The following is a 21,909-nucleotide window of genomic DNA, read 5'->3' as shown; positions in this document are numbered from 1 at the left end:
AAGGACTTTGGAATTTAGAGAATATGCAAAGTTTTCCACCTCTGTTTTATATTCACAACCAATTTATCTCTCAGGATGGAGACTGGCTCAACTTATCCTGGAAGCTTGTACTGGTAAATGAGGATTTGAAGAGAAAGATCCTAGTTTGAGATTTTATTGTCCTATTTATGAAAACCGAGTATCTCTCTTTAGTGAAATTCTTAATTGAAGGCTACCGCCTCTCATAATTTTTCTATTGGCTATTTCTATTTTGGGAGCATTGTCTTAACCAGAAAATAGTTATTTTAAACTAGAATGTAAAAGAAAATATATCTTCAAGAGTACTCCTTTCAGTTGAAATTATTTATACAGTAGAAAAACCAGACAACTGGTATTTTAACCAAATATTTAAAAATGGTAGAGCACCAGCATATCAAGAAAAGCCTTTTTTTTCTGAATCGGCAAGTCTCTTGAAATTTAAACTTTAATGTGCATTCTGAATTATCCAGATTCAATGTAATAACTCAAGCTATAGCATTCTCACTTCTATTAACAAAGAGATCTTTCATAAGAAAAGGGCAAAGTTTAATGGCGAGCTTTGAATCAAACTGTAACTTAATAAGTTATTTGTTAAACTTTTCTCTCTTAACCAAATGCAGCTGGATTATGGTCTTGATCATATTTCAGTCTTTTTATTTCAGTTGAATGTGTCTACTTAATTTTCTACTCTTAAAATACAAGTGTAGTTGACTTTGTGGCAGAGAGTTGCTGCTGGTTCGGCCCAGTTTGGCCGAACCAGTAGTGGAATTCAGGCCTGGGTCACAGAACCAGCAGCAACCCAGGCCTGCCCCTGAACCGATTCCCTCACTGCCACTTGGCCGCTGCCTTTTTGGATATTAGTGACTGCATGTGCACAGTTCACTGTAAATTGTTCTGCACATGTGCGCAGAACAATTTAATTGAACTGCGCGCGCACGCACAAAATGCATGTGCGTGCACGTGGCGTGTGGGTTGCAAACCAGCAGTAACACCGGCAGCAGCCCACCCATGCTTTGGTGGGCTTATGCCATTTAAAAAACAACAAATGCTAGAACCACAATGCATTTCTTTATTGGATCTTAATTTCATTGTTAAAGAAATTATGTAGGCACAAACAAAGCAAAAATACTGCTTTTTTAAAACTTCCTAATTATTGCATGAGTATTCTAAGTTATCATTCAAGTCTCTTTATAAATCAGAATGCAGTTTGAAAATATTGATCCTGTTTGAAAATACATTTTTATTAGCAGCTCTGTATTGCTAACTTTTAAAAATTACACGAATCAAATTAAAAGAAGAAGAAGAATCAATAATTAAACATACCGTTGAGTACATCCTAAAAATATTTTTCTTTTAATAATTGGAATTTAAAGATATGGACTTTTGTTTTGGTTGCAAAATAACAGTTACAATGGGCTTTATATACCTCCTGTGAAGTGTTTATTCAAGACTGATCACCTATCTTAACTATATTATTTTGTAAACAGAACACTCTTAACAAATGTTGCATTTGTAAAGTTTAAAGTGCATTGTATTTCTTTCTTTTTCTGTCAGCAATACAAGCATATATTTTGGTTTCTCTTCCTGATTTCTAAATTATGTCTTGAAATTTGTTTGTTCTATTAAAAAACATAAAAAGCAAATTGGTTCAGAACAATTTGTTCTTCAGGCCTTTTAAAATACTATTATCTAATCAATTATGTATCATTAATAGATGCAGCTTTTGAATGCCATGAAAAATTTGAAAGCTTCAGCAGTCACCACTTTCTAGCCAAGATCAGAAAATTATGTCTTGATTCACAACTACGTTTGGCAATATTGTTTTGCTTGTTTTTGTGTCAATTCAACCATAGCAACTAGTTAATCTTATATATATGGATTAATGGGTTGTGTGAATTCAGTCAACTGGGTTTTATTCAATAAATATGGGTGAATAACATTTGACATTTCTAAGTAATCTCTCATCTAGTCTAGCAAACCAAATGGGCAGGCAAGCACGGTTTGTTATATTTGGGTTGTGCTCTTCTTTGTGTAATTTTCAAAAGATGGCAACAATTATATCTGCAGGTTAAGAATGCAGGAGAAAGATTTTTTCAAACATGAAAACTAAAATCTCAAATAATATTTTATGCTGGAACTATTCATGTATTTTTTTACTTTTGAACCTTGATGTGATGTTTAAGAGTCCTAAACCTTAACTCTTCTGAATTTGTTGTTCTCATTTTCCAAAGAGGTGTATCTGTTTGCTAGAGATAGAAGGATGAAGGAATCAGAAACCCAACCACCATGATCAAAGGCTCAGAACAAGCTTTTCTCCAATGGGATTTTATTTTATTTTTTTAATCAAATTTATTTGCCATCTGTTTTGTTTCAAAGTGACTCTGGGTGACTTATGGAATTAATGTAATTATAAAAAATAATCACAGTCACACATTTTGAAACTGATAGGAATATGTTGTCTGGCTATTTGTCATGTTTTCCAGAGGTTAATGTCCTGTTCTTAATAATTCATGATTTTTTTTTGTATGTTCTCCATCAAGTCATTTTGAGATCACTTCACTAGGAACGGGAAGATCATTGAGAACTGCCAGGATATTTTCCACTGCTTCTTCTGTCATCATGCGCAGGGCTTGGTCTGTAGCAGTGCCAATGTGGGGTGTTATGATGACATTCTTCATCTGCAATAGCAAGTGATCTCTGCAGAGAAAGCAGGGCAGGATAAATTAGACTCACCTAGCCAGAGCAAATTGGAATTAGAAAACAACTGCGTCAAGACAGAAACCAACAAAAAAGCTTCTGCTGCCCGGTTTCTGCTCCCACGCCCACCAAGCCACGCCCACAGAACCAGTAGTAAAAAAAAATGAATTTCACCACTGGATAAATTGGCTGTACTAGTCGACTACAAACAGATTATTATGCAGTAAACTCTCCAGGCTAGGGTATAGACTTGCTTCTAATTTATTTTCCATACTATCAATTCCTTGTATGCTTCTAGTTTGTTTAAATTAAAAGTCTGGATTTCAGTCTGTCCAAAGAAAATTACAAATTACGGATAACTCTAAACCAATAGGGAGGCAAACTGCAGAACTCAGTGGGAACACCACTCACTCTTGTCATAATTTCATAAACTTTCATAAACTTTGGGAACAATCTGCTGGGAACGGGGTGGGGGTGGGGAAGAGGTTCAAAACATGATGTAGTTTGGCTTACCATTGGCTCGGACTGCTTTAGATTCAGCCTAACAGATTACAATACTACAACATTATGGGGTTTTGGTACTCCTGAGAAATGATGCAATTCCTGCTATAGCTTAAAGATGTCTGATTATAATTAATTCTCCTCTTCCTTCTCCATAACACTAAGAAAATGTCTCTGCCTTTTGGCTAAGATCAAGTGTAGTATCAAAGAAAATGAGAGGGTGGCAAGGACAGTAAAGTGGGCCAACGCAGAAGCTCCTATAGTAAGAATGCTCTTCTGAATCTATACAATATCATCATGATTTATTTCATGCCGGATTTATTGTCCTTTTATTCTGATCTAGGAACATTGTATTATTTTACCTTGGCAATGGCTCAGGATAGGTCACATCCAGAGCTGCAGCCTTAATAACCTTATTTTGGAGTGCTTCTACCAATGCATCCTGGTCAACAACTGCACCTAAGAGAAAGGAGATTTTGGAATGATACAAATATATTTTGCATGACTGATATTTTATCAAGAAATAATCAAGCAAAATACAGAATACCGACCCACCAAGAAAGTTTTTTGAAACCATCAATGGTTTAAACAACAGAAATATACATTTGGATAGTGTTGCATCCTACCTCTGCAGATATTGATGAGTGTGGCTGTGGGTTTCATCAATTCTAGCTCTCTTTTTCCTATGAGATTATGAGTCTCTGATGTCAAATTTACAACCAGCATCACAAAATCAGACTGTCGAAGCAAGTCATCAATGTTTTTACAATACACAGCACCAACCTCTTGTTCTTCTTCCTCTTTTCTGGAAGAAATAAATGTGAAAACAAACTTTTAAAAGAGTTTTTCTCTTAGTGGAGTTCTTTTGGAGGCTAATCACTGAACATCATAAATAAGAAATATTTTAGAGTTATGGGAAGCTTGCAATATTAGGTCTACAGGAAGCACCCTACACTTTTCTTTCTATTCAGTGCAACCTATGGCAGTACCTGTGGTTCTTCTTGCCTTGCATAATAAACTTTGTTGTTCCAAAAATAATTGCTGCAGAGTATTTGTTAATAACTACTCAAAGTTCACATATGTAGTTTACTCTCCATGATTTTTATGAAATATAGATTTGAAGAAATGAAAGCATGTTTTTGCATACAGCATTATTTATATATCTAACCTCTTTTTTATTATCAACTCGATGATGACTTAATTCTTAAATTTTCTCCTAGAGAACATTCTTGTCTGAAACAGATATAAAATTAAAATAGTTTGGGATTATTGAGTTTAGAATTTCATGATTGCTATTTATAGGTAAAATGACATCTGGGTGAATATGTGCTGATATCTCAGAAGCCACACTCCAAATTTCTTTAGGCCAGATCTGAAGTGAACTTGGCAACAGAGCTCACTTCTTTATTAATTGTCTGTGTTCAGTGGAATGGAATGCCCACAAGCCAATAGCTTAATAACTTTTGGATTTAATTTGCCTGAATGTTTATGCATTTCTATTGCCATTGTAACAACACTAAGGGAATATATGCTTCAAGTTCCTGCAAAGTGCAAACATACTGTATATAGCATTCATACTTTCAGTTCTAGTCTGGTGCGTTGGCCAAAGATCACTGCTAAAAGGCAATTAGAAAATATTTTTAAAGGCTACTAAATGAGTTTCAAACTTAAACCCCAAAATATATAATACAGTATATCCTATCCTATTCTATTCTATCCTATCCTGCCCTGCCCTATCTCATACCAATCGGTTCCATCACAAAACCGCGGACGACAAAATCGCGGTCGACGAAAGTGCGCATTTGACATCATCACAGCGCGACGAAAACATTGCGCTGTGATCGAAAAATGTAAAAATAAAGCGAAAACCTTACCCTAACCCCCCCAAACCTAACCCTAAACCTAACCTTAAACCTAACCCTTAACCTAAGCCTAAATCTAACCCTAAACCTAACGCTAAACCTAACGCTAACCTTTAACGTAATGCTAAACGTAACCCTAACGCTCTAACCCTAACCCTAACCCTTAACCTAACCCTTAACCTAACCCTAACCCTAACCCTTACCTTTATGTGAATCGGCTTGCTTTAATTTTATTTTTATTTAAATTTTTAATTTTTTTCGTCGCGCTTTGATGATGTCAAATGCGCGTTTTCGTCGATCGTGCTTTTGTGGACCGCGGTTTTGACGGGTCACGATACCAATCATACTATATCATATCACATCTAAAGTTTATTCCTCAGTTATTTTTACTAGGTATATGTACTGACTTTACAGTGGTAGAGACTAACTTGATTCTGCACCTAATAATGGCAGCAAGACTGTTGGTGGCACAATACTGGAAGAAGGAAGACTTGCCTACAATTCAAGAATGGACATTGAAAGTCACAAACTTAGCCGAGATGGCTAAAATATCCGCATATCTTAAAGATCACTCAAATGAGAGATATAAACGAGACTGGAAAAAATGGATTGACTATATACAAAATAAATATGGGACCAAGAAATTCCAGTTAGCCTATGCTTAAGATCAGAAATGATTTAAATTGTTTAAAGTTAGTTTAGCAAGAAGAAGCTAAGGTCAATGTAGAATGTCATTAATTTCTTTATTTCTTTTTTCTCAATAGGTTTTAGACTGTGTTTGTTAAAAATCCATACCGTGTACGGGTTCTGGGAAGTCGGGGGGGGGGGGAAGGAGGAGGGAGGTTAGGGGGGTGGAGGGAGGGAGGGGCATACAAAAAAATTGTACTTCAATGTTTTTAATGATTGACGAATGATGAAATATTTGTGTTTTAAAAGAAATAAAACCTTTGAAAAGTTACAGTATATGCCTCAAAATACCTTTACCTCCGGTTCCTATTGTGATAGAGAATCTTCATGTCAAAAGCCTTTGCCCTCTTGGCTACTTTATAACCAATGTTGCCCATTCCAATGATACCAAGGGTGGCCCTGCTGACTTCTACTCCTAGCCAATTAACAGCAAAATGCGTAGTATCTGGAGATGTTGCCAGATAACAACCTACAATACAAAAATAGAAATTGAGTAAAACAATATTAAGAGGGATATCTGTTCTAGTGGGATAACATTATTCTTCCCTTTCTCTCAGCAGTGGTTAGATTTATTATCTGCTTATTTGGGATTTATCCATCTCCCTGAGTGGATTTTGGCCAAAGAGGAAATCCCTCCTTTTTCTGATATCCAAGTATACAATTTCTGCAGAAAAAAACCCTGACAAATAGATCTAATTTGCCTTGTGGTGTTAAGGGGCAAGTCCTTGATGAATGTTCAGAAATATTTTGATTTATATTACATGTTGATATTTACCTAATTAACTACTACAGAACATCGTTGCAGAAGTGAACATTGTTACATAGCTGACCCAAGGATAGAGCAGGGAGAGTATTGCTTAGTATGCACATATAAAACATCCAAAGTATATTCTGCTTAATATCATTCACGTATTGTTCACATCGTATAGGTCTAAATCACCGATACAATTCAGTTATAGCCAGTTGAAAATAAGTACCGGTATGTGAAGAAGCAGATGGTGGGCTTGAAATAACTAAAAAGGAAAGTTTAATACTGGCCAAACAACTTGTTGTGGTCCACCTGCAGCCTGTGGAGGTGGCAGCAGAGTCAGAAAGTGAGGAGGTTGGGGAGGAACATGGGCCAGTCCTGGAGTCTGGGAAAGGCTTGGACGAGGGTTCTGCGTCGGAGGCAGAGAGGGGGCCAAGGCCATCTGGTAGTTATTTGCTGCCTCCAGAGACTCCGGAGTCTGACATCAGCGAGGCAAAAGAACAGCGTGAGCTGTTTCCAATGTGCGCATGTGCAGAGCTGCCAGAAGGCAAGAACAATTAAGAAAACAGGGTCGACTCAGGAGTAAGGCTTGGAGATGATTGGCCCCTCCCATAAGAAATAAAAGAGGAGCGAACAGGACGTGAACTTTTGTAGGAAGCAATTAGTTCATCTGGTCGGTTCAAGCTTTGAAAAGTTCTGTTTGACTCTGTGCTAAGATTAAGATTAAATTTATTTGTATGCCGCCCTTCTCAGGGAGGGACTCAGGGCGGCGAACAACTCAAAAGGGGAAAGGGGATACAAACACAATACACGTACACGTAAGATTGGCCTTGCTCTGCATTTGGCAATTAGGTGTCTGGCAGCATTTCAAGAGAGATAAGGTGGGTGTTTATCAACATTCTCCTGAAAGACTGTGGCAACTCGAGCAGACATCTGTTGGAATCTTCACAGACTGTTTGTGAAGCCTTGTGGACTGTGAATGACCATAATTCACAGCCGTATAAATAAAAGAGGGTTTTGGGGACTAAGATTGTGACTTATGCTTTCTTAGGAAGCCTAGGTCAGAACACAACTGCAGAAGAAAATTATTCACCTTCAACTAATCTTCTGGCAGATGCTAGCATTAATGCCATCCCAATGTCTGCAGTAGAATCAGAAACAGCATGTGGCGTATTGGTCACTTTAACACCAAAGCTACTAATTAATTTCAGATTCAAATGATTCACTCCTACTCCTGAGTTTCCAATCACTTTTAAGTTCGGCAGGATTTCAAGAAGCTCTTGGTCAATGACTGGAAGACACTCAAGAACAAAAACAGATTTGATCTTTTCATGGAGTTCTTTGCTTTTCTGAAGTTCCTTCATGGTGATGAGATTGAAATGCTTCTTGAGAAATTCTGCATGGCTTTCTAATACACCAAATGTACCGCCTATTCCAGAGATCAGCATACTGGGTAGTTCTTTTTCCATACTCTGAAAGAGAAGATAACGATCAGAAACATTTGATTGAGAAAGCAAGTGTTCAGTCCTTAACCAAGGACTGAAGCTTCCTGATCCTGGAAATTCGAGATCAGGGAAGGATTACTTGGCTTTTCATATTTGTATACCTATAAAAATAAAACTCTGAGTGGGAAGAACATATTGGCTTTTAAAATACTATTCTGTGGACTCTCTAGATCAGTGTTTCTCAACCTTGACAACTTGAAGTCCTGTGGACTTCAACTCCCAGAATCCCCCAGCCAGCATAGCTGGCTGGGGAATTCTGGGAGTTGAAGTCTACAGGTCTTCAAGTTGCTAAGGTTGAGAAACACTGCTCTAGATAACATTCCCTAGAGAATGGTGACATCTTCTGTTACTGATCTTAACGGATAGACAGCAATTACTGGGAATAGGTGATTAGATCCCCAAATCCTAAAATATGAAGGGCTTTAAGGAGATAACCATTATGTATTGTACTACATTATCTTGTGTAGTAATCTTTATTACATTTCTGGGCCCAGGTCAAATTTTTGGCATTAGCCTATATATCTTAAATAGCTTGGAATCAGGCTGATGAAGAAGTATCTCATCCCAATATACCATGACTGCCCAGCACTTCAGATTCAATCCCTGGAAGACACTTTAGATTATGCCGAACCACAAATGTAGCACAGAAGCTTCATCTTTCATAATATGGATAATCTACTGCAAGTGGGGAATAATATGAATAATACATCTCCATTCCCATCAAAGGCAGTTTGAAAACATAATTACTAGGCATCACTCATCTATTTTTATCTGCTCCCTTATTATGCAGTAGCTGAAAAATGGTTCTGCCAGACATTTTGCTTATAGAACTGGCCCAAAATCCCACAGTTTCTTAAAATGATCTAATTGCATTACCTGAGATGTTGTCCTCCACAGCACTTAAATCTCTTTAAAATTTCTAGAACCTGGAACAAGCTGCATTTCTGAGATGGCATTTCAGAGATGGTTACACTTGGCTTAAAGCCTGTTAGCTACTGTCTTGCCCCAATGGATAAAAAGCAACTTTAGCTATTTTTAATCCATGAAATAAATCCAAGCACATAATTAAGTAATGTTTTTGGAGCCTAACAAAAATCCCCTTTTCAATAAAGAATATGAAATACATTTTCTTTTAAAGATTGAAATTAGGTTTGTAGCAATCTTGATATAATTCAGTGTATCTGGGTTACACTGGGAGCTTCAATGTGGTGGCAGTGTACATCAATGAACTCTTCAGTGTCTATAACTTTCTCCCTCCCTCAATAAAAACAAAACAAAACAATTCCTTTAATTTTAAAAAAGTTAGCTAGCTGCCAAAACACTAGCAAACAATATCATCAGTAAGGTTTCTCAGCCCCATGTATTTTCAGGAGTTTTCAGAAAATAAAATTTACGATTAGCTCCTCTCAATACTTTGCTAGGAAGTGTGTCCGTTTTCCCAGAAAAAGACAAGATAAGTTGGGGATAGTATATAATATCTTGAGAATAAGAAGGGGTGGTGGTAGTGGCATGGAGTATCAGCAGTTAACTTTCTGATACATTTTGTAAATTGTGAACAGACAAGGCCCCCTTTTCATGACGGCCACTTTGAGAAACTGTCCCATGACAAGTTTTCAAAAATCTAAGTATAGATTTGTGTGTCTTTAATAAAACCTTTAACATAGACTTTTGCAAAAAAAAAAAAAAAAATCTGGTACTAACCATCGGCTGATATGCACTTAATAGTCTTCCCCCAGTGCTCTTTTGGCCAGTCTTGTAGTGTTGAACACAAGTAATGTTTTTCTTTGCCCATTTAAACCAATATATCTTTGCCAAGTGAAAAGCTTTACATCTGAACATAATTCCCAAGTTTTAAATGCTGAAAAAATGTGTAAACATTAGTTTAAGACATAATCATCTGAATCTGGTCTAATGTGGGACATTCAACATACAGACAAAGCAACAGACATTTTAAAAGAAATATCCTGCCACATGCTACAAACCCTGGAAATTTTGCATACAGGTAAATCCTTGATTTACGATTGTAATTAAACCCAGAATTATGATCATAAGTTATGCCAGTCATTAAGCAGGTCACCAGGTAACTATGCCTGATTTTACCACCTATTTTGCTGTGGTCCTTAAGCAAATCAGACAGTTGTTAAGCAGATACTATGGTTGTTAAGCGAATCCATTCAATCCCAGGTTCCAGCAAAAAATGTGTCATAAATTGCAGTCCTGTGACCAGAGGATTCTACTAACATACCATCCAAACACAGTCACTGAATCATAAATTAGCCAATATTTTAGCCCAGCCTATGAGATCTGCCAATTATCAGAAATAACTTATTTTTCCACTCTCCAAATGTTGTTTGCTTACGGATAGACCCGAAGAATCAGCCATAACGTGGGAAAGGAAGAAACCTAGAATTGCGCTACGCTCAGCGAACTTCCTTTTCCAACAACTGACGGCGAGGGAGGAAGAAGGGCGGGCACAGAGGCTGCCCGATATTTGGGAGGTGTTTTTTTTTGTGTCATACATTGTGCCCTCAATAGAAATAGATGGATTCCTTCTAGCGCTGACACGTATCTGTCCGTAAAAGGGCATCCCGGATCATATGATATATGTGGGTTTATGCAATTTAATTTTGTATTTATTCATTTATTTTAGTCATGCTTATGTAGTGCGTATTAGAGGTGATGACCCTTTGAGACTTGTATACAATTAAATTTCATTTTAATGTATGCCTATTAGTGTACATTCAAAGTGACAATAAAGTCCGTCTTTGACGAGATTCTCCCGCTGACTGACCATTTCTTCTGTTCATTTCACCCCTCCCCTTCTTTTTTTCCCCCTTGACCCTCCCCGGAAGTGACGAAGATAATGCTAGACTCGCTTCCTCGCCTTGCCATCCTTGCGACGTTCTAGGATAGTTCTTTGGCGTGAGCGTTGGTGGGCCTTCGGCCGCGGCCGTGCCGGGTTGTTTGTTTCTTTGGGTGTTTTTTCGGTGAGTGGTGGATGAGCTGATGAGAAAAAGGGGTTGTTGAACGCGACGGTTAGAAGGCGGTTGTGCTCCAGAGCGAGCGGGAATGGTGTGGGCGGAGGAAAAGAGGAAGGAGGGGGAGCTAGGCGAGGAAGAAAACAGTACCAATGTTCTAGAGTTGCGTTTTGTTCAAACTTAGCCATTTTAAGATGTGTGGACTTCATTTCCCAGAGTTCCCCATCCTGCATGTTGGCTGGGGAATTCTGGGAGTTGAAGTCCACGCTTCTTCAAAACGGCCAAACACTAGGAAATGGCATGTTGCGCTCCAAAGAACTTGGAGATTGAGATCTACGTTTTCTGGGGCTGAGCTTTGAACTCGGCTAAAATGTGTCTTGCTCACAACACACTTCTTTAAAAAATCGGAAATCACCCGCTTTTAGAGTGTCTAACTAAAAGGTCTTTAATTTCACAGTGTCTTGTTCTCCAAGATTTATCGTTGCTCGATAAAATCGGCTATATAATTTGGTGTTTAAAAATGATAATATCCATTGCTTAACTAAATAAATAAATAAGATGGGGTGCAAAGTTTTCAAAACCGAACCATGCATCAATATGATGGAACCACCAAGATATCTAAATATGAGCCGAGGTGGCACAGTGGTTAAATGCAGCACTGCAGGCTACTTCAGCTGACTGCAGTTCAGCAGTTCAAATCCCAGCAGGCTCAAGGTTGACTCAGCCTTCCATCCTTCCGAGGTGGGTAAAATGAGGACCCGGATTGTTGTTGGGGGCAATATGCTGATTCTGTAAACCGCTTAGAGAGGGCTGAAAGCCCTATGAAGCGGTATATAAGTCTAACTATTGCTATTGCTATATCGATATGACATGTTTTGAGTGATTGCAAGAACCTGGTCGGCTCCAGGCCACCAAGATTAATGCCTGGAAAGCCTGCAGTAAAATCCATGTTAACCCAGAAATTCTGTCCCTTTCTGTCTGTCGTTTTCCGCATATTAAAATAAGGTACCCTCAAAAACGTCAGTTAGGATAGCACTTAGCTGTGGGCTTGGGAGGATATTGCTAATGGAGGGCCAGAGATAATGCAGAATTCACATGCTACCCTATTGAGGAAAGAGACACAGATCTGGGAGTATTGTACTAGTAATCCTCAGCTCTGGTATCTTTAGCTTCTAGATCAGTGTTTCTCAACCTTGGCAACTTGAAGATGTCTGGACTTCAAGTCCCAGAATTCCCCAGCCAGCGAATGCTTGCTGGGGAATTCTGGGACTTGAAGTCCAGACATCTTCAAGTTGCCAAGGTTGAGAAACACTGTTCTAGATAGTGTAAAGTTTAAACCAAGTCTTCTCACTCTGCCTTTCTATGGACATATGCAAAAAAGGTAATAATGTTTTACCCTTGGTTTCTTGTTATTATTTTTATTCGTACTCTTTTTGAGGGACAAAAACTAAGCATATTTATTTGGAATAATCCAAACACACCTGTATGAGTTGCCCTATAAGTGCTTGGAAGGGAAGGGAATAGGTTATTGACAACTGCAAATATAACAGTGGCTGCCTTTTATTCTGTTTTAGATAATATGAAACATGTTCTCAGACCTCATGTTCTTCAAAGAGGTACAAGACAGAACTTTAGGGGAAGAGAAAGTGAAGTTTCTGAAATTGTCATAAGATAATATTTAAATGCAAAAGAAACTGCTGTATAGTAGTTATGACTCCAATAATATTTTACATTTTAGCAAATCCCAGTATTCCTTCTCTGGGCAAGAAAAAAATATTCCTCCAAGTTTGAAGATTCTATTTTATTTCACCAATAACTCTTTCATTATATTTGGGTTTCTAATTATAAATAGTTTTGGAAGCTAATCTTAAATTAAAAATGGGATAACTATAAAACAACAGCATCTGGATCTCTTATGTTTTTTAATCACATAAAATGATGTTATTTGGCTGACTAAGTTAACCCTTAGTGTACATCAAAATTATAAAGTGCTTTCTGTACTTCTTTTACAGATCTGATCCAAGTTTTTCAAGATGTCGTACATGCTTCCACATTTACACAATGGCTGGCAAGTAGACCAGGCCATTCTTTCAGAAGAAGATCGTGTGGTAGTTAATCGGTTTGGGCACGATTGGGATCCAACATGTATGAAAATGGATGAAGTTTTATATAGTATTGCTGAAAAGGTATAACATTTTAACTGATTTGGAGAAATAAAATTTTAGCGTGTTTTAATCAATAACGTGCTGAATGTAGAATATGTGGTTAAGAAAAATGGTGTATTTCTGCTACTAGACATATTTTTCAAAAATAGCTACAAATAGCTGCAACCAAGAAGTGTGGGTTTTTTTTTCCCTGAAAAATTCCCTTAAAGATTGGAAACCATTAAATACATCTTTGCACTCCAATGACTTAACTCACTGAATTACAGTGTTTTATTTTTACCTATGATGTCTTTATTCTGAAATATAAGAAATGCAATAATAAAAAGTGAATTTAGATCAATTGGGAGAGTTTATTTGTCTTTGGCTACTAATAGGCAAAGACAAATAAACTTTCCCAATTTATCTAAATTCACTTTTTATTATTGCATTTCTTATATTTCAGAATAAAGACATCACACATACATACACACATACATACATACATACACACACACACACAAAATAATCCAATTTGCGTAGGGATGATGCTTTCATATCCATATATAACGTCACACTATAAAAAGATGCAGCGCATTTACCCTTTTTTTTCAAGCCAGAGTTTTTTCCCAGCCACATCCACTTCATCCAGCTTTGTTGCAATTCTTGCCCAGCATTGCTTCTGCAGAAATATCCCAGAGGGCATCACAGTATGTGTGTTGGAAGGTGGTATGTTAATTTGATGGAGAGTTCATGGACATGGGATGTATCTTATTAGAAAGGCAAAAAGTGATGATATGGATGAGCAGTGAAAATGGTATAAGAACTGTTGACAAGAGTGGTGTGTTTTCTGAATTAGAAATCATGGTTTTTGCTCTCATAAAGGTTCGGAATGGAAAGCGAATAATTTCCTTGCGGAAACCCCAAACCTGGGGCTTAGGTAGTACAATTTATTTATTTTCTATAAATATTAATAGTTTTCTCCGAAATACTTTTAAAGTACTTTATGTAACAATAAACTAGGATTCTCTTGATGTATTATGCTTGTGAACGTACCATCTGTTTGTGGCCACAGAAAGCAAATGTATAAAAAAGCAGAAGTAAACAAACTGAATCTTCATTTCAGTTGAAATTATAAGCAGAGAAGTGCAAAATGTTTTTAGTTTGGACTGTTTTAAGTTTGTATCTTCCAGCCTTACTACATGTATTTTAACCTTGGCCATGTTTCAAGCTTGAAATATTTCTGCTGAAATTGGAGCAGCCTACTGTGGGCCTAAAATATTTTGTAAAGTATATTTTTTGATTGTGTGAACAGTGTAGGGAAGATTGCGGTGATTTAATACTTACAGGTAGACCTCACTTAGCAACTGCTTCAGGCAGCCACTATGCAAAGTTATGACAGTGATGAAAAAGTAACTTTATGAGCAATGCCCGTAAAACTTGCTTTGGTCAGCAAGATGGATAGCATATAAATTTAATAAATAAATGAAATAAAATAAATTTACAACCTTTGCAGCATCTCTTAGCCATGTATTTTCCATTATAATCATTACAGATTGTTCTGTATCTGACCTGTTATATTTTTCTCCTACCCTCCCTCCTTCCCCAGAGTGGAGAGATTGCCTAAACAAGCTATCTATTCATGATCTGCTTTTCTTCACAGCACAATGCATCCCTAAAAAGTGCTAACCACAATAGCAATAGCAATAGCAGTTAGACTTGTATACCGCTTCATAGGGCTTTCAGCCCTCTCTAAGCGGTTTACAGAGTCAGCATATTGCCCCCAACAACAATCCAGGTCCTCATTTTACCCACCTCGGAAGGATGGAAGGCTGAGTCAACCCTGAGCCGGTGAGATTTGAACAGCTGAACTGCAGAACTGCAGTCAGCTGAAGTAGCCTGCTGTGCTGCATTTAACCACTGCGCCACCTCAGCTCTTTTTTAAATCAACAAGACCCCTCTGTGATCTTAATTAGTTGATTGGAGCCTTTTGCCTGGTTGCAGATTCACAGCTGCTTCCTGTACCTGATAAGACTTAATCAATTCCACACCTTTGATTTTTTCTTGCTCCTGTGCTGCTGGGTATACACTAGGCCAGGGATTGGCAAAGTTAAACACTCAAAGAGCCATTTGGACCCATTTCCCACAGAAAACACCGGGAGCACAAAAGTCATAACCGGAAGCCCCCCGTTCAATTCTGGAGCTGACTGGAAGTTCAGTTCCCCCACCATAGAGTTTCCTCCTAGCGTGACATACTTTTTCCTCTACCTGTCATAACCGAAAGCCCTATCAATTGTGGAGACAACTGGGAAACCCTCCCCTTGCCATAGAGTCTTCTCCTGGCGCACTGTGCTTCTCCCCCCCTCCCCTCCGGAAGCTCCTGTCAAAATTGTGGTGCCGACATGTGACGGAGCCGCAGCAGAGGGAGGAAAGAGCCAATGCGGCTCCAGAGCCGCAGATTGCACTAGGCAGACAGTGCTAGCATATTCCTTTTGATATGTACTCTCCATAGTGTGCCTGCTTACTGTCTTGTAATCCGTTCCTTTCTGATAAATGTAAGGACAAACATTAATTTTCTTCTTGTTTATTATCCCAGCAGAGGGATGAATGTTCTCTTGAGTGAGAAAGTTGGGAAAAGGGGCTGCGGTATAAGATTTGCCCTATTACCTGGCTTCCTCATGAATCGAGTTCCAGCAACTTTCCCCACTGTTTGGGCTCATCTGTCCGTTTGGGGGTTTATCCTTCTAACATTGTAAACCAAAGGAAAGTTGAAGTAAAATTATAAACCCAGTCACGGTGAGTTTCCACTTAGTTGCTAGTCCTAATTGTGGGTGCTAAATGAGGACTACCTGTATTGTATTGCCTGCAGGCTCTAACCATAAAATTGTATATTGTGATTAAATTTTTATACAATTCAACTAGTCCACAATTTGGTATATATGTGTCTATAAGCTAAAAAATTAGGCTGCTGTGAACAGACTTCTCCTTATGGAGCAAGACATATTCAAATACCAGCTTGTAAGGATCTCTTTGAAAATATGTTCCCGAGAAGGGCTGCCTTGAAATGTAGGAAACAATTTGGATTTATAAGGCAAAAGAATTGAATGAATAAATAAATAAGCTATATTCTTCTTGCTTTCTTTTGTGAAATACATTGTTTCCAGATATTTCCATGACCTGAAAAACGTACAGGGAAAGTTCTAATTTTATTTTATGTATGGTTCTACATTATAAAAATGTAATTTTAAAAAAATAATGCATTGAAGAAAATATTTAAACTTCTGCATAAAGTAAGAAAACCATGCAAATAGCAACAATGACTTCTAGTTTTATTGTTTCAGCAGAAAAGGACAATTTAGTTTTGTTAAACCTGAGTGCAAATTACTGAAGCACTTGTATATTGCCAGCTGAGTTCTAGTTTATAGATAGTCAAATAATACATTTGAAAAATATAAAAAAGCCATAGTAAAATTTCAACTTAAAATATGGTTTCAGAGCTTTGTCCAGCAACTTTGTTAATTTCTGCTTGTTTTTTTTTACTGGGAATTTTGGGGCTCATTATGGCCTTTGAGAATGTCGTCATAGTGATAACCAAAGAAAATCTCAACACTCTTGTTAGAGTAAGCAAACTGAACTTAAGCTATTTAGGACTTTTAAAACGCCAAAGAGGTAATGTATAGACAGTCACCATCTCTTTACTTCATCTAGAAATAAAGCAGCAACCAGCAATCATTTCAGTAGAGATAATATGGTCTCACTGAGTTATGCAGGCACTAGTTTATTCATTAAATTCTATGTAAGCTAAAATTTCTAAATTAGGTATTAACAGTCTTTAATATAATACCATACAATAATGTGATAGAATTGAAACATGACTTTTGTTTCAAGGTGGTCTTTTTTTTAAAAAATCTAAATATTTTATTTTAATATTTGTTAAAGGAAAAAAAAATAAACATTGCCTATGTAATTGTTTCAAGGCTGAGTTAAGGGAGAATATCACTTGAAATACTGGGTTGAAACGGGTCATAAAATAATAGGAATTCTAGTAACTTGGCAGACAATTTGGCACTTTAACAGAGGGAAGAAAGAGATCAATATAACTTTTGTATTTAAAAATCTCCCTCTGCAGAAATAGCAGATTAGAAAGGTTGACTCTTCTTCATGGTCTGGCTTATGAGCCCTGTTTGGATATCGCTGCTGTACAAAGTGAGTAAACAGTTCCAGTTGTACTATATATTTCTATATTATAACAGACTGTTGACATACTGCAGTTGCATTTTACGTTTAGGAAAAAGCAGTTAACCCCCATCAACATGGCCTGTTTCAATTCTGGTAACTTTTTTTCATAGACATTCTAGTCAGTAAAGCATTTTTTTTCTGCTGGTTTGTTTTCCTTCTTTATTTGAAGTATGAATACTTTCAGGCTTCGCACTTCTATCTTGAAGTGTACGAGAGAGAGAAAGAGACAGATTCTATCTATACCAAAAATGCTTTCCTGTCAGTTGAGGCAAAAAAAAATAATGTACATTTTATCAAGCTCAGCTCCTCTACTCTACCCTGTATATTCTTAAAGAGTTTATTTATCTCCCTATGAGGACCCAGATTGTTGGGGGCAATATGCTGACTCTCTGTAAACCGCTTAGAGAGGGCTGAAAGCCCTATGAAGCGGTATATAAGTCTACTGCTATTGCTATTGCTATGGATTTTGTTTTTACTCATTAAAATTTGAGACTATACTTAAATTGTTTCAATATCAACACAAACATTGTATATTCTAATGAATTATTTTCACATTTTAAAAGATGCCTAAGTGGGTTATGTCTGTGATATATAGTGGAAGATAAGCTTAGTTTTCATTGGCAGGTTTATTGCATGTAAACATGTTAGGAATATAATCTAACGGCAATATATAAATCATGTAACAATGTTGTACCTGTTTATTTAAATCATACTGTAAAATGTGATTGGTTGCTGTTTCCTCAATCGGCCATAAGAGGGAGCCAGAATGACTGTTAGCTCTCTGTTTGTTAGATGCTGGGCTGATCTGATCTGAGTGTTTTGGAAGCTGGCTGTTAGAAAGTGCCGTGAGCTATTGTAAGTTTTGCAACTGCTAGCAAACTTTTGAGTATTGGATTGTTTGTATGATTATGGACTATGTTATTTGGATTATCCCTGAAAGACATTGATGACTGACTGTCTTATCCGTGTATGACTTGGACTGTTTGATGGACTCTGATACTTCTATTTCCATGAAAGTAAAAGCCTATTTAAACTGCAGTGTATGCTGGTTTGTGTGTTCTCCAACACAACTCTCACAACGCTTCTCTGAATGCACTCGCTCTCCCAACGGGGCGCTTACCTAACAAAACATATTATGGGAAATATTTGTGAATTGTACAATAAATTGTTCTAAAAATCAATTAATGCAGATTGAGAGGTGATACAGATCTTTAAAGGAAATGGCATCCTTCATTAAAGGAAGAATATATTATATTTGATTCTCTATGTTGTCAAATATATGTTGCTTCCGGTTTAAAATAAACTAATGGATTACTGTCTAAGTGTATTTTATATAATGCACATTCAGTATTAGCAAAATGAATAAGACTACAAAATAATAATGGCATGAGCAAAATATGAGGTTTAATTTAAGTGGTAAGTTAAATAATAATGTATATAAATATTCATTCCTTTATTCTTTGTTTGCTCTTTCAAATATATATACTCCAATTTCATTCATTGCCTTTTTATTTATTGCATTTTTAGAAGTTCTCCTAAAATTATAAAAATAGCTAAAACAAAGCAAAAATAGCTGTAAGTGCTAGATAGGATTTTCCAGAAATAGGGTGAAGTGTTTGGTGAGTAATACCCAATAAGATGCACTTGCTTCCTTGTAAAAGCTAGCATCTTATATCAGCAAATATGCTTACTACTGAAATTTCTGTGACTTTTCTCACTGATGGAATTTTATTCTGAAAGACACAAGTGTATGATATGAAAAGGGAGTATAAAATAATCTGATACTTCTGTGAAAAGTATTACTTAATATCAAAATTTATGGAAAAGCAATGATCTGAACTCTGTTTTCGTTAGGAGATGGTTGTTTAAAAATAGATTGGTGATGAATGTACTTAAATACAGCTGTAGTGGCTACCTGTTTCAAGCATCATGTTTGTACATCTGTATGTTCTTGTGTTCTCTAAGAGGTCAAAACCTACGCATGTCTTTCTGTGTAAGCTTACAATATATTATGAAAATAATTTATAAATATATTCTTCTTTCCCTTAGGTGAAAAATTTTGCTGTAATTTACCTCGTAGATATCACAGAAGTACCAGACTTCAACAAAATGTACGAACTGTATGATCCCTGTACAGTCATGTTCTTCTTCAGGTATATTTTCATTCCTACATTGCTTTTTTAACCTTCATGTTCAGTAGGTTTTTTTTTCAGTGGGTAGGGGTGAGGTTTACAATTCCTGCCTAATTGTGTATGTTGTGTAATATCATTAAGGTACAATCTAAGGTACAATGAAGTAACTTCATTGGGATTGATGTTGTTATGCAACCGATATTATAGCTTACTAGCTGGCAACAAACCAGCATTGGTAAGCATCATAAAGGTAAGGCAAATGGCATTCCCTTACCATAGGTAGTCTTTGCTTGCCAGCTGTCTGCTTTACCAATCATTCAAAGTTACAATTGGAGGGGGGGGGGGAACGGGACTACATAGCTTTGCAGTCAATCCTTGAATTTATCACTGTTGCAGTGTCCCAACTGGGACAGCAGTTGGTGTGCTTTGCAACTGGCTTGCAATAAACAGGATTAATGGAGAAGGCAGGCATGAAATCATAAACCACAGTTATATGATATTTCACATAATGCCCAAAGGGGAACTGAGATCATAAGCTTAGCATGGTCGCGCCGTTTTTCTGTTTAGCAATTGGGGCACTTGGGTACAAAATTGCAGGTTGCAATTGTAGTAGTTAAACTCGGACTACCTATAGTTAGTGTATCTCCAGTTGTCCCATATTTCATTCCTATTACGCACTGTTGTGGGATCAAAACAGAGCATGTAAAACAGCTTGATGGAGTTTGCAATGAACATGGCACTCCCACTTAGAATTATATATTGGTTTTTGCATATAGTTTACAGAGCTAATCGGTATATAGTTACTAAGAGGAAAATGCCAACATAACTATTGGCCTTCTGTAGCAGTCAGAGAGAAGAGCTGATTATTTTCTGAAAAGAGAAATACTTCAACCCCCACTACATTCTGTAATTGTGATGGAATGTAGTGGGCCAGATTCCTAGGAGAGAAGGGAGTCATTTGTACTCCTAGGAATACATAAATTTGTAGAATTCTTTTCTGTTTGGATATGAATATGGGAAGTTCTTTAAATTGGTCATTTGAATTTGTTATATTTTTAATGTAAGTTTCAAAACGAGACTGTATACCATGGGGAGGTACATCCCGTGCCAGGTAATATAGCATTATTTCCAGTAAATATACATTGGTAATAATTTAAGAAAAATAAAATTTACAATATTAATAATGGGACACGACTACTTTCTGATCTTATTAAAGTCAACTGCAGCCCGCTGGATTGGGATAACATTCCAGCCTGAGTTCATCTGGGGAAAAAGGAAAGTTTGTCTACGTATGAATAACTATCTCACTGGGTATACAAATATATACAGAAATACTTTAGAAGGTATGCATAGAAAATGCTAAAACAATAAAATAAATATTGGTATCATTATTTTTTCTCCTTTCTTGAAGAAACAAGCACATAATGATTGATTTAGGCACCGGTAACAACAACAAAATTAACTGGGCAATGGAAGACAAACAAGAGATGATTGACATCGTAGAAACAGTTTATCGAGGAGCTCGTAAAGGTAGAGGTCTCGTTGTGTCACCCAAAGACTACTCAACCAAATACAGATATTGACTTTTTGGCTATTTATTTCAAGTCACATTTCTTGGAAACTTCTTAAAACCAGACTTAATATAAGAGAATTCTTCTGTGGTAATATTTCATGTGAATATATTGAACTGGGTCAATATGTTACCATATTTTCATTGGAAAATGCCATTGATTTTGGAAATAAAGTTAAGTTTTCTTTTGAATAAAGAACTTAATAATGTCAAGTGCGTTCTAAAAACAATTCTGTTTTTTGATAATGTATTGTCTCTTTTTTAAAATATAATTTACTCTAGGAAGGCATGTAAACCTCTGGAATAGACCAGTCATGTCTCATGCCAGTGTTTAAAAAGCTACTGTAGATACCTAATCAAATAAGCCCAGTTTAGCTTTGGCACAGAAAACTTAATTTATCTGGCACATCACATTCTCTGCTATAAAATAAATTGTCATGAAAGCCAGAAAAGAAGATTCAGATTCAGATTTAGTTTATTTGTATGCCGCCCTTCTCCGGGAGGGACTCATGGCGGCAAACAACTCAAAAGGGGGAAAGGAGACATAAAACACTATACACGTAATTAAAATACACAAGAATCATACAGCCATACAAGTCGAGAGGGGAGGGGAACTCATCAACCCCAGGCCTGCTGGCACAGCCAGGTTTTGACGGCTTTCCGGAAGGCCTGGAGAGAGGTGAGGGTCCGAATCTCGGCGGGGAGTTCGTTCCAAAGGGCCGGAGCTGCTACAGAGAAGGCCCTCCCGCGGGTGGTAGCCAGGTGGCATTGGCTGGTGGACGGAACCCGGAGGAGGCCGACCCTGTGTGATCTAACGGGTCTTTGGGAGGT

At 37.1% G+C, this 21,909-nt stretch overlaps 2 protein-coding genes across 8 annotated transcripts; one reads left to right on the top strand and one right to left on the bottom strand.

Moving 5' to 3' along the window:
• Positions 1-1,135: 1,135 nt before the first annotated feature.
• On the bottom strand, positions 1,136-10,497 carry LOC106547190 (uncharacterized). Of its 4 annotated transcripts, none has more exons than XM_014064262.2 (7): positions 10,378-10,497; positions 9,720-9,876; positions 7,607-7,985; positions 6,063-6,234; positions 3,843-4,021; positions 3,579-3,675; positions 1,136-2,715 (listed from the first exon to the last, which is right to left on the bottom strand). In XM_014064262.2, exons 2-7 carry the CDS (start codon positions 9,855-9,857, stop codon positions 2,559-2,561), a joined length of 1,122 nt encoding a protein of 373 aa, XP_013919737.2. In that variant the 5' UTR covers positions 9,858-9,876; positions 10,378-10,497; the 3' UTR covers positions 1,136-2,558. The 4 variants fall into 4 exon arrangements, with proteins under 4 accessions (XP_013919737.2, XP_087563480.1, XP_013919738.2 ...); XM_087707354.1 differs by having other exon boundaries at positions 7,607-7,986; positions 9,724-9,876; XM_014064263.2 differs by lacking the exon at positions 9,720-9,876 and having other exon boundaries at positions 10,378-10,478.
• A 382-nt stretch (positions 10,498-10,879) lies between these two features.
• Positions 10,880-21,291, top strand: TXNL4A (thioredoxin like 4A). Of its 4 annotated transcripts, XM_087707351.1 has the most exons (5): positions 15,757-15,933; positions 17,267-17,343; positions 18,169-18,231; positions 19,426-19,529; positions 20,920-21,291. In XM_087707351.1, the coding sequence occupies exons 4-5, from the start codon at positions 19,486-19,488 to the stop codon at positions 21,089-21,091; spliced, it is 216 nt and encodes a 71-aa protein (XP_087563477.1). In that variant the 5' UTR covers positions 15,757-15,933; positions 17,267-17,343; positions 18,169-18,231; positions 19,426-19,485; the 3' UTR covers positions 21,092-21,291. The 4 variants fall into 4 exon arrangements, with proteins under 4 accessions (XP_087563473.1, XP_087563476.1, XP_087563477.1 ...); XM_087707347.1 differs by lacking the exons at positions 15,757-15,933; positions 17,267-17,343; positions 18,169-18,231 and adding exons at positions 10,880-11,005; positions 13,009-13,182; XM_087707350.1 differs by lacking the exons at positions 15,757-15,933; positions 18,169-18,231 and adding an exon at positions 13,048-13,182.
• Positions 21,292-21,909: the final 618 nt, after the last annotated feature.

This window comes from Thamnophis sirtalis, unplaced genomic scaffold, assembly GCF_051295495.1.
Source record: "Thamnophis sirtalis isolate CommonGarterSnake01/CBP01778 unplaced genomic scaffold, rThaSir2_p1.2 scaffold_2, whole genome shotgun sequence".
Taxonomy (NCBI): domain Eukaryota; kingdom Metazoa; phylum Chordata; class Lepidosauria; order Squamata; family Natricidae; genus Thamnophis; species Thamnophis sirtalis.
This window is presented reverse-complemented; position numbering and strand designations above follow the sequence as displayed.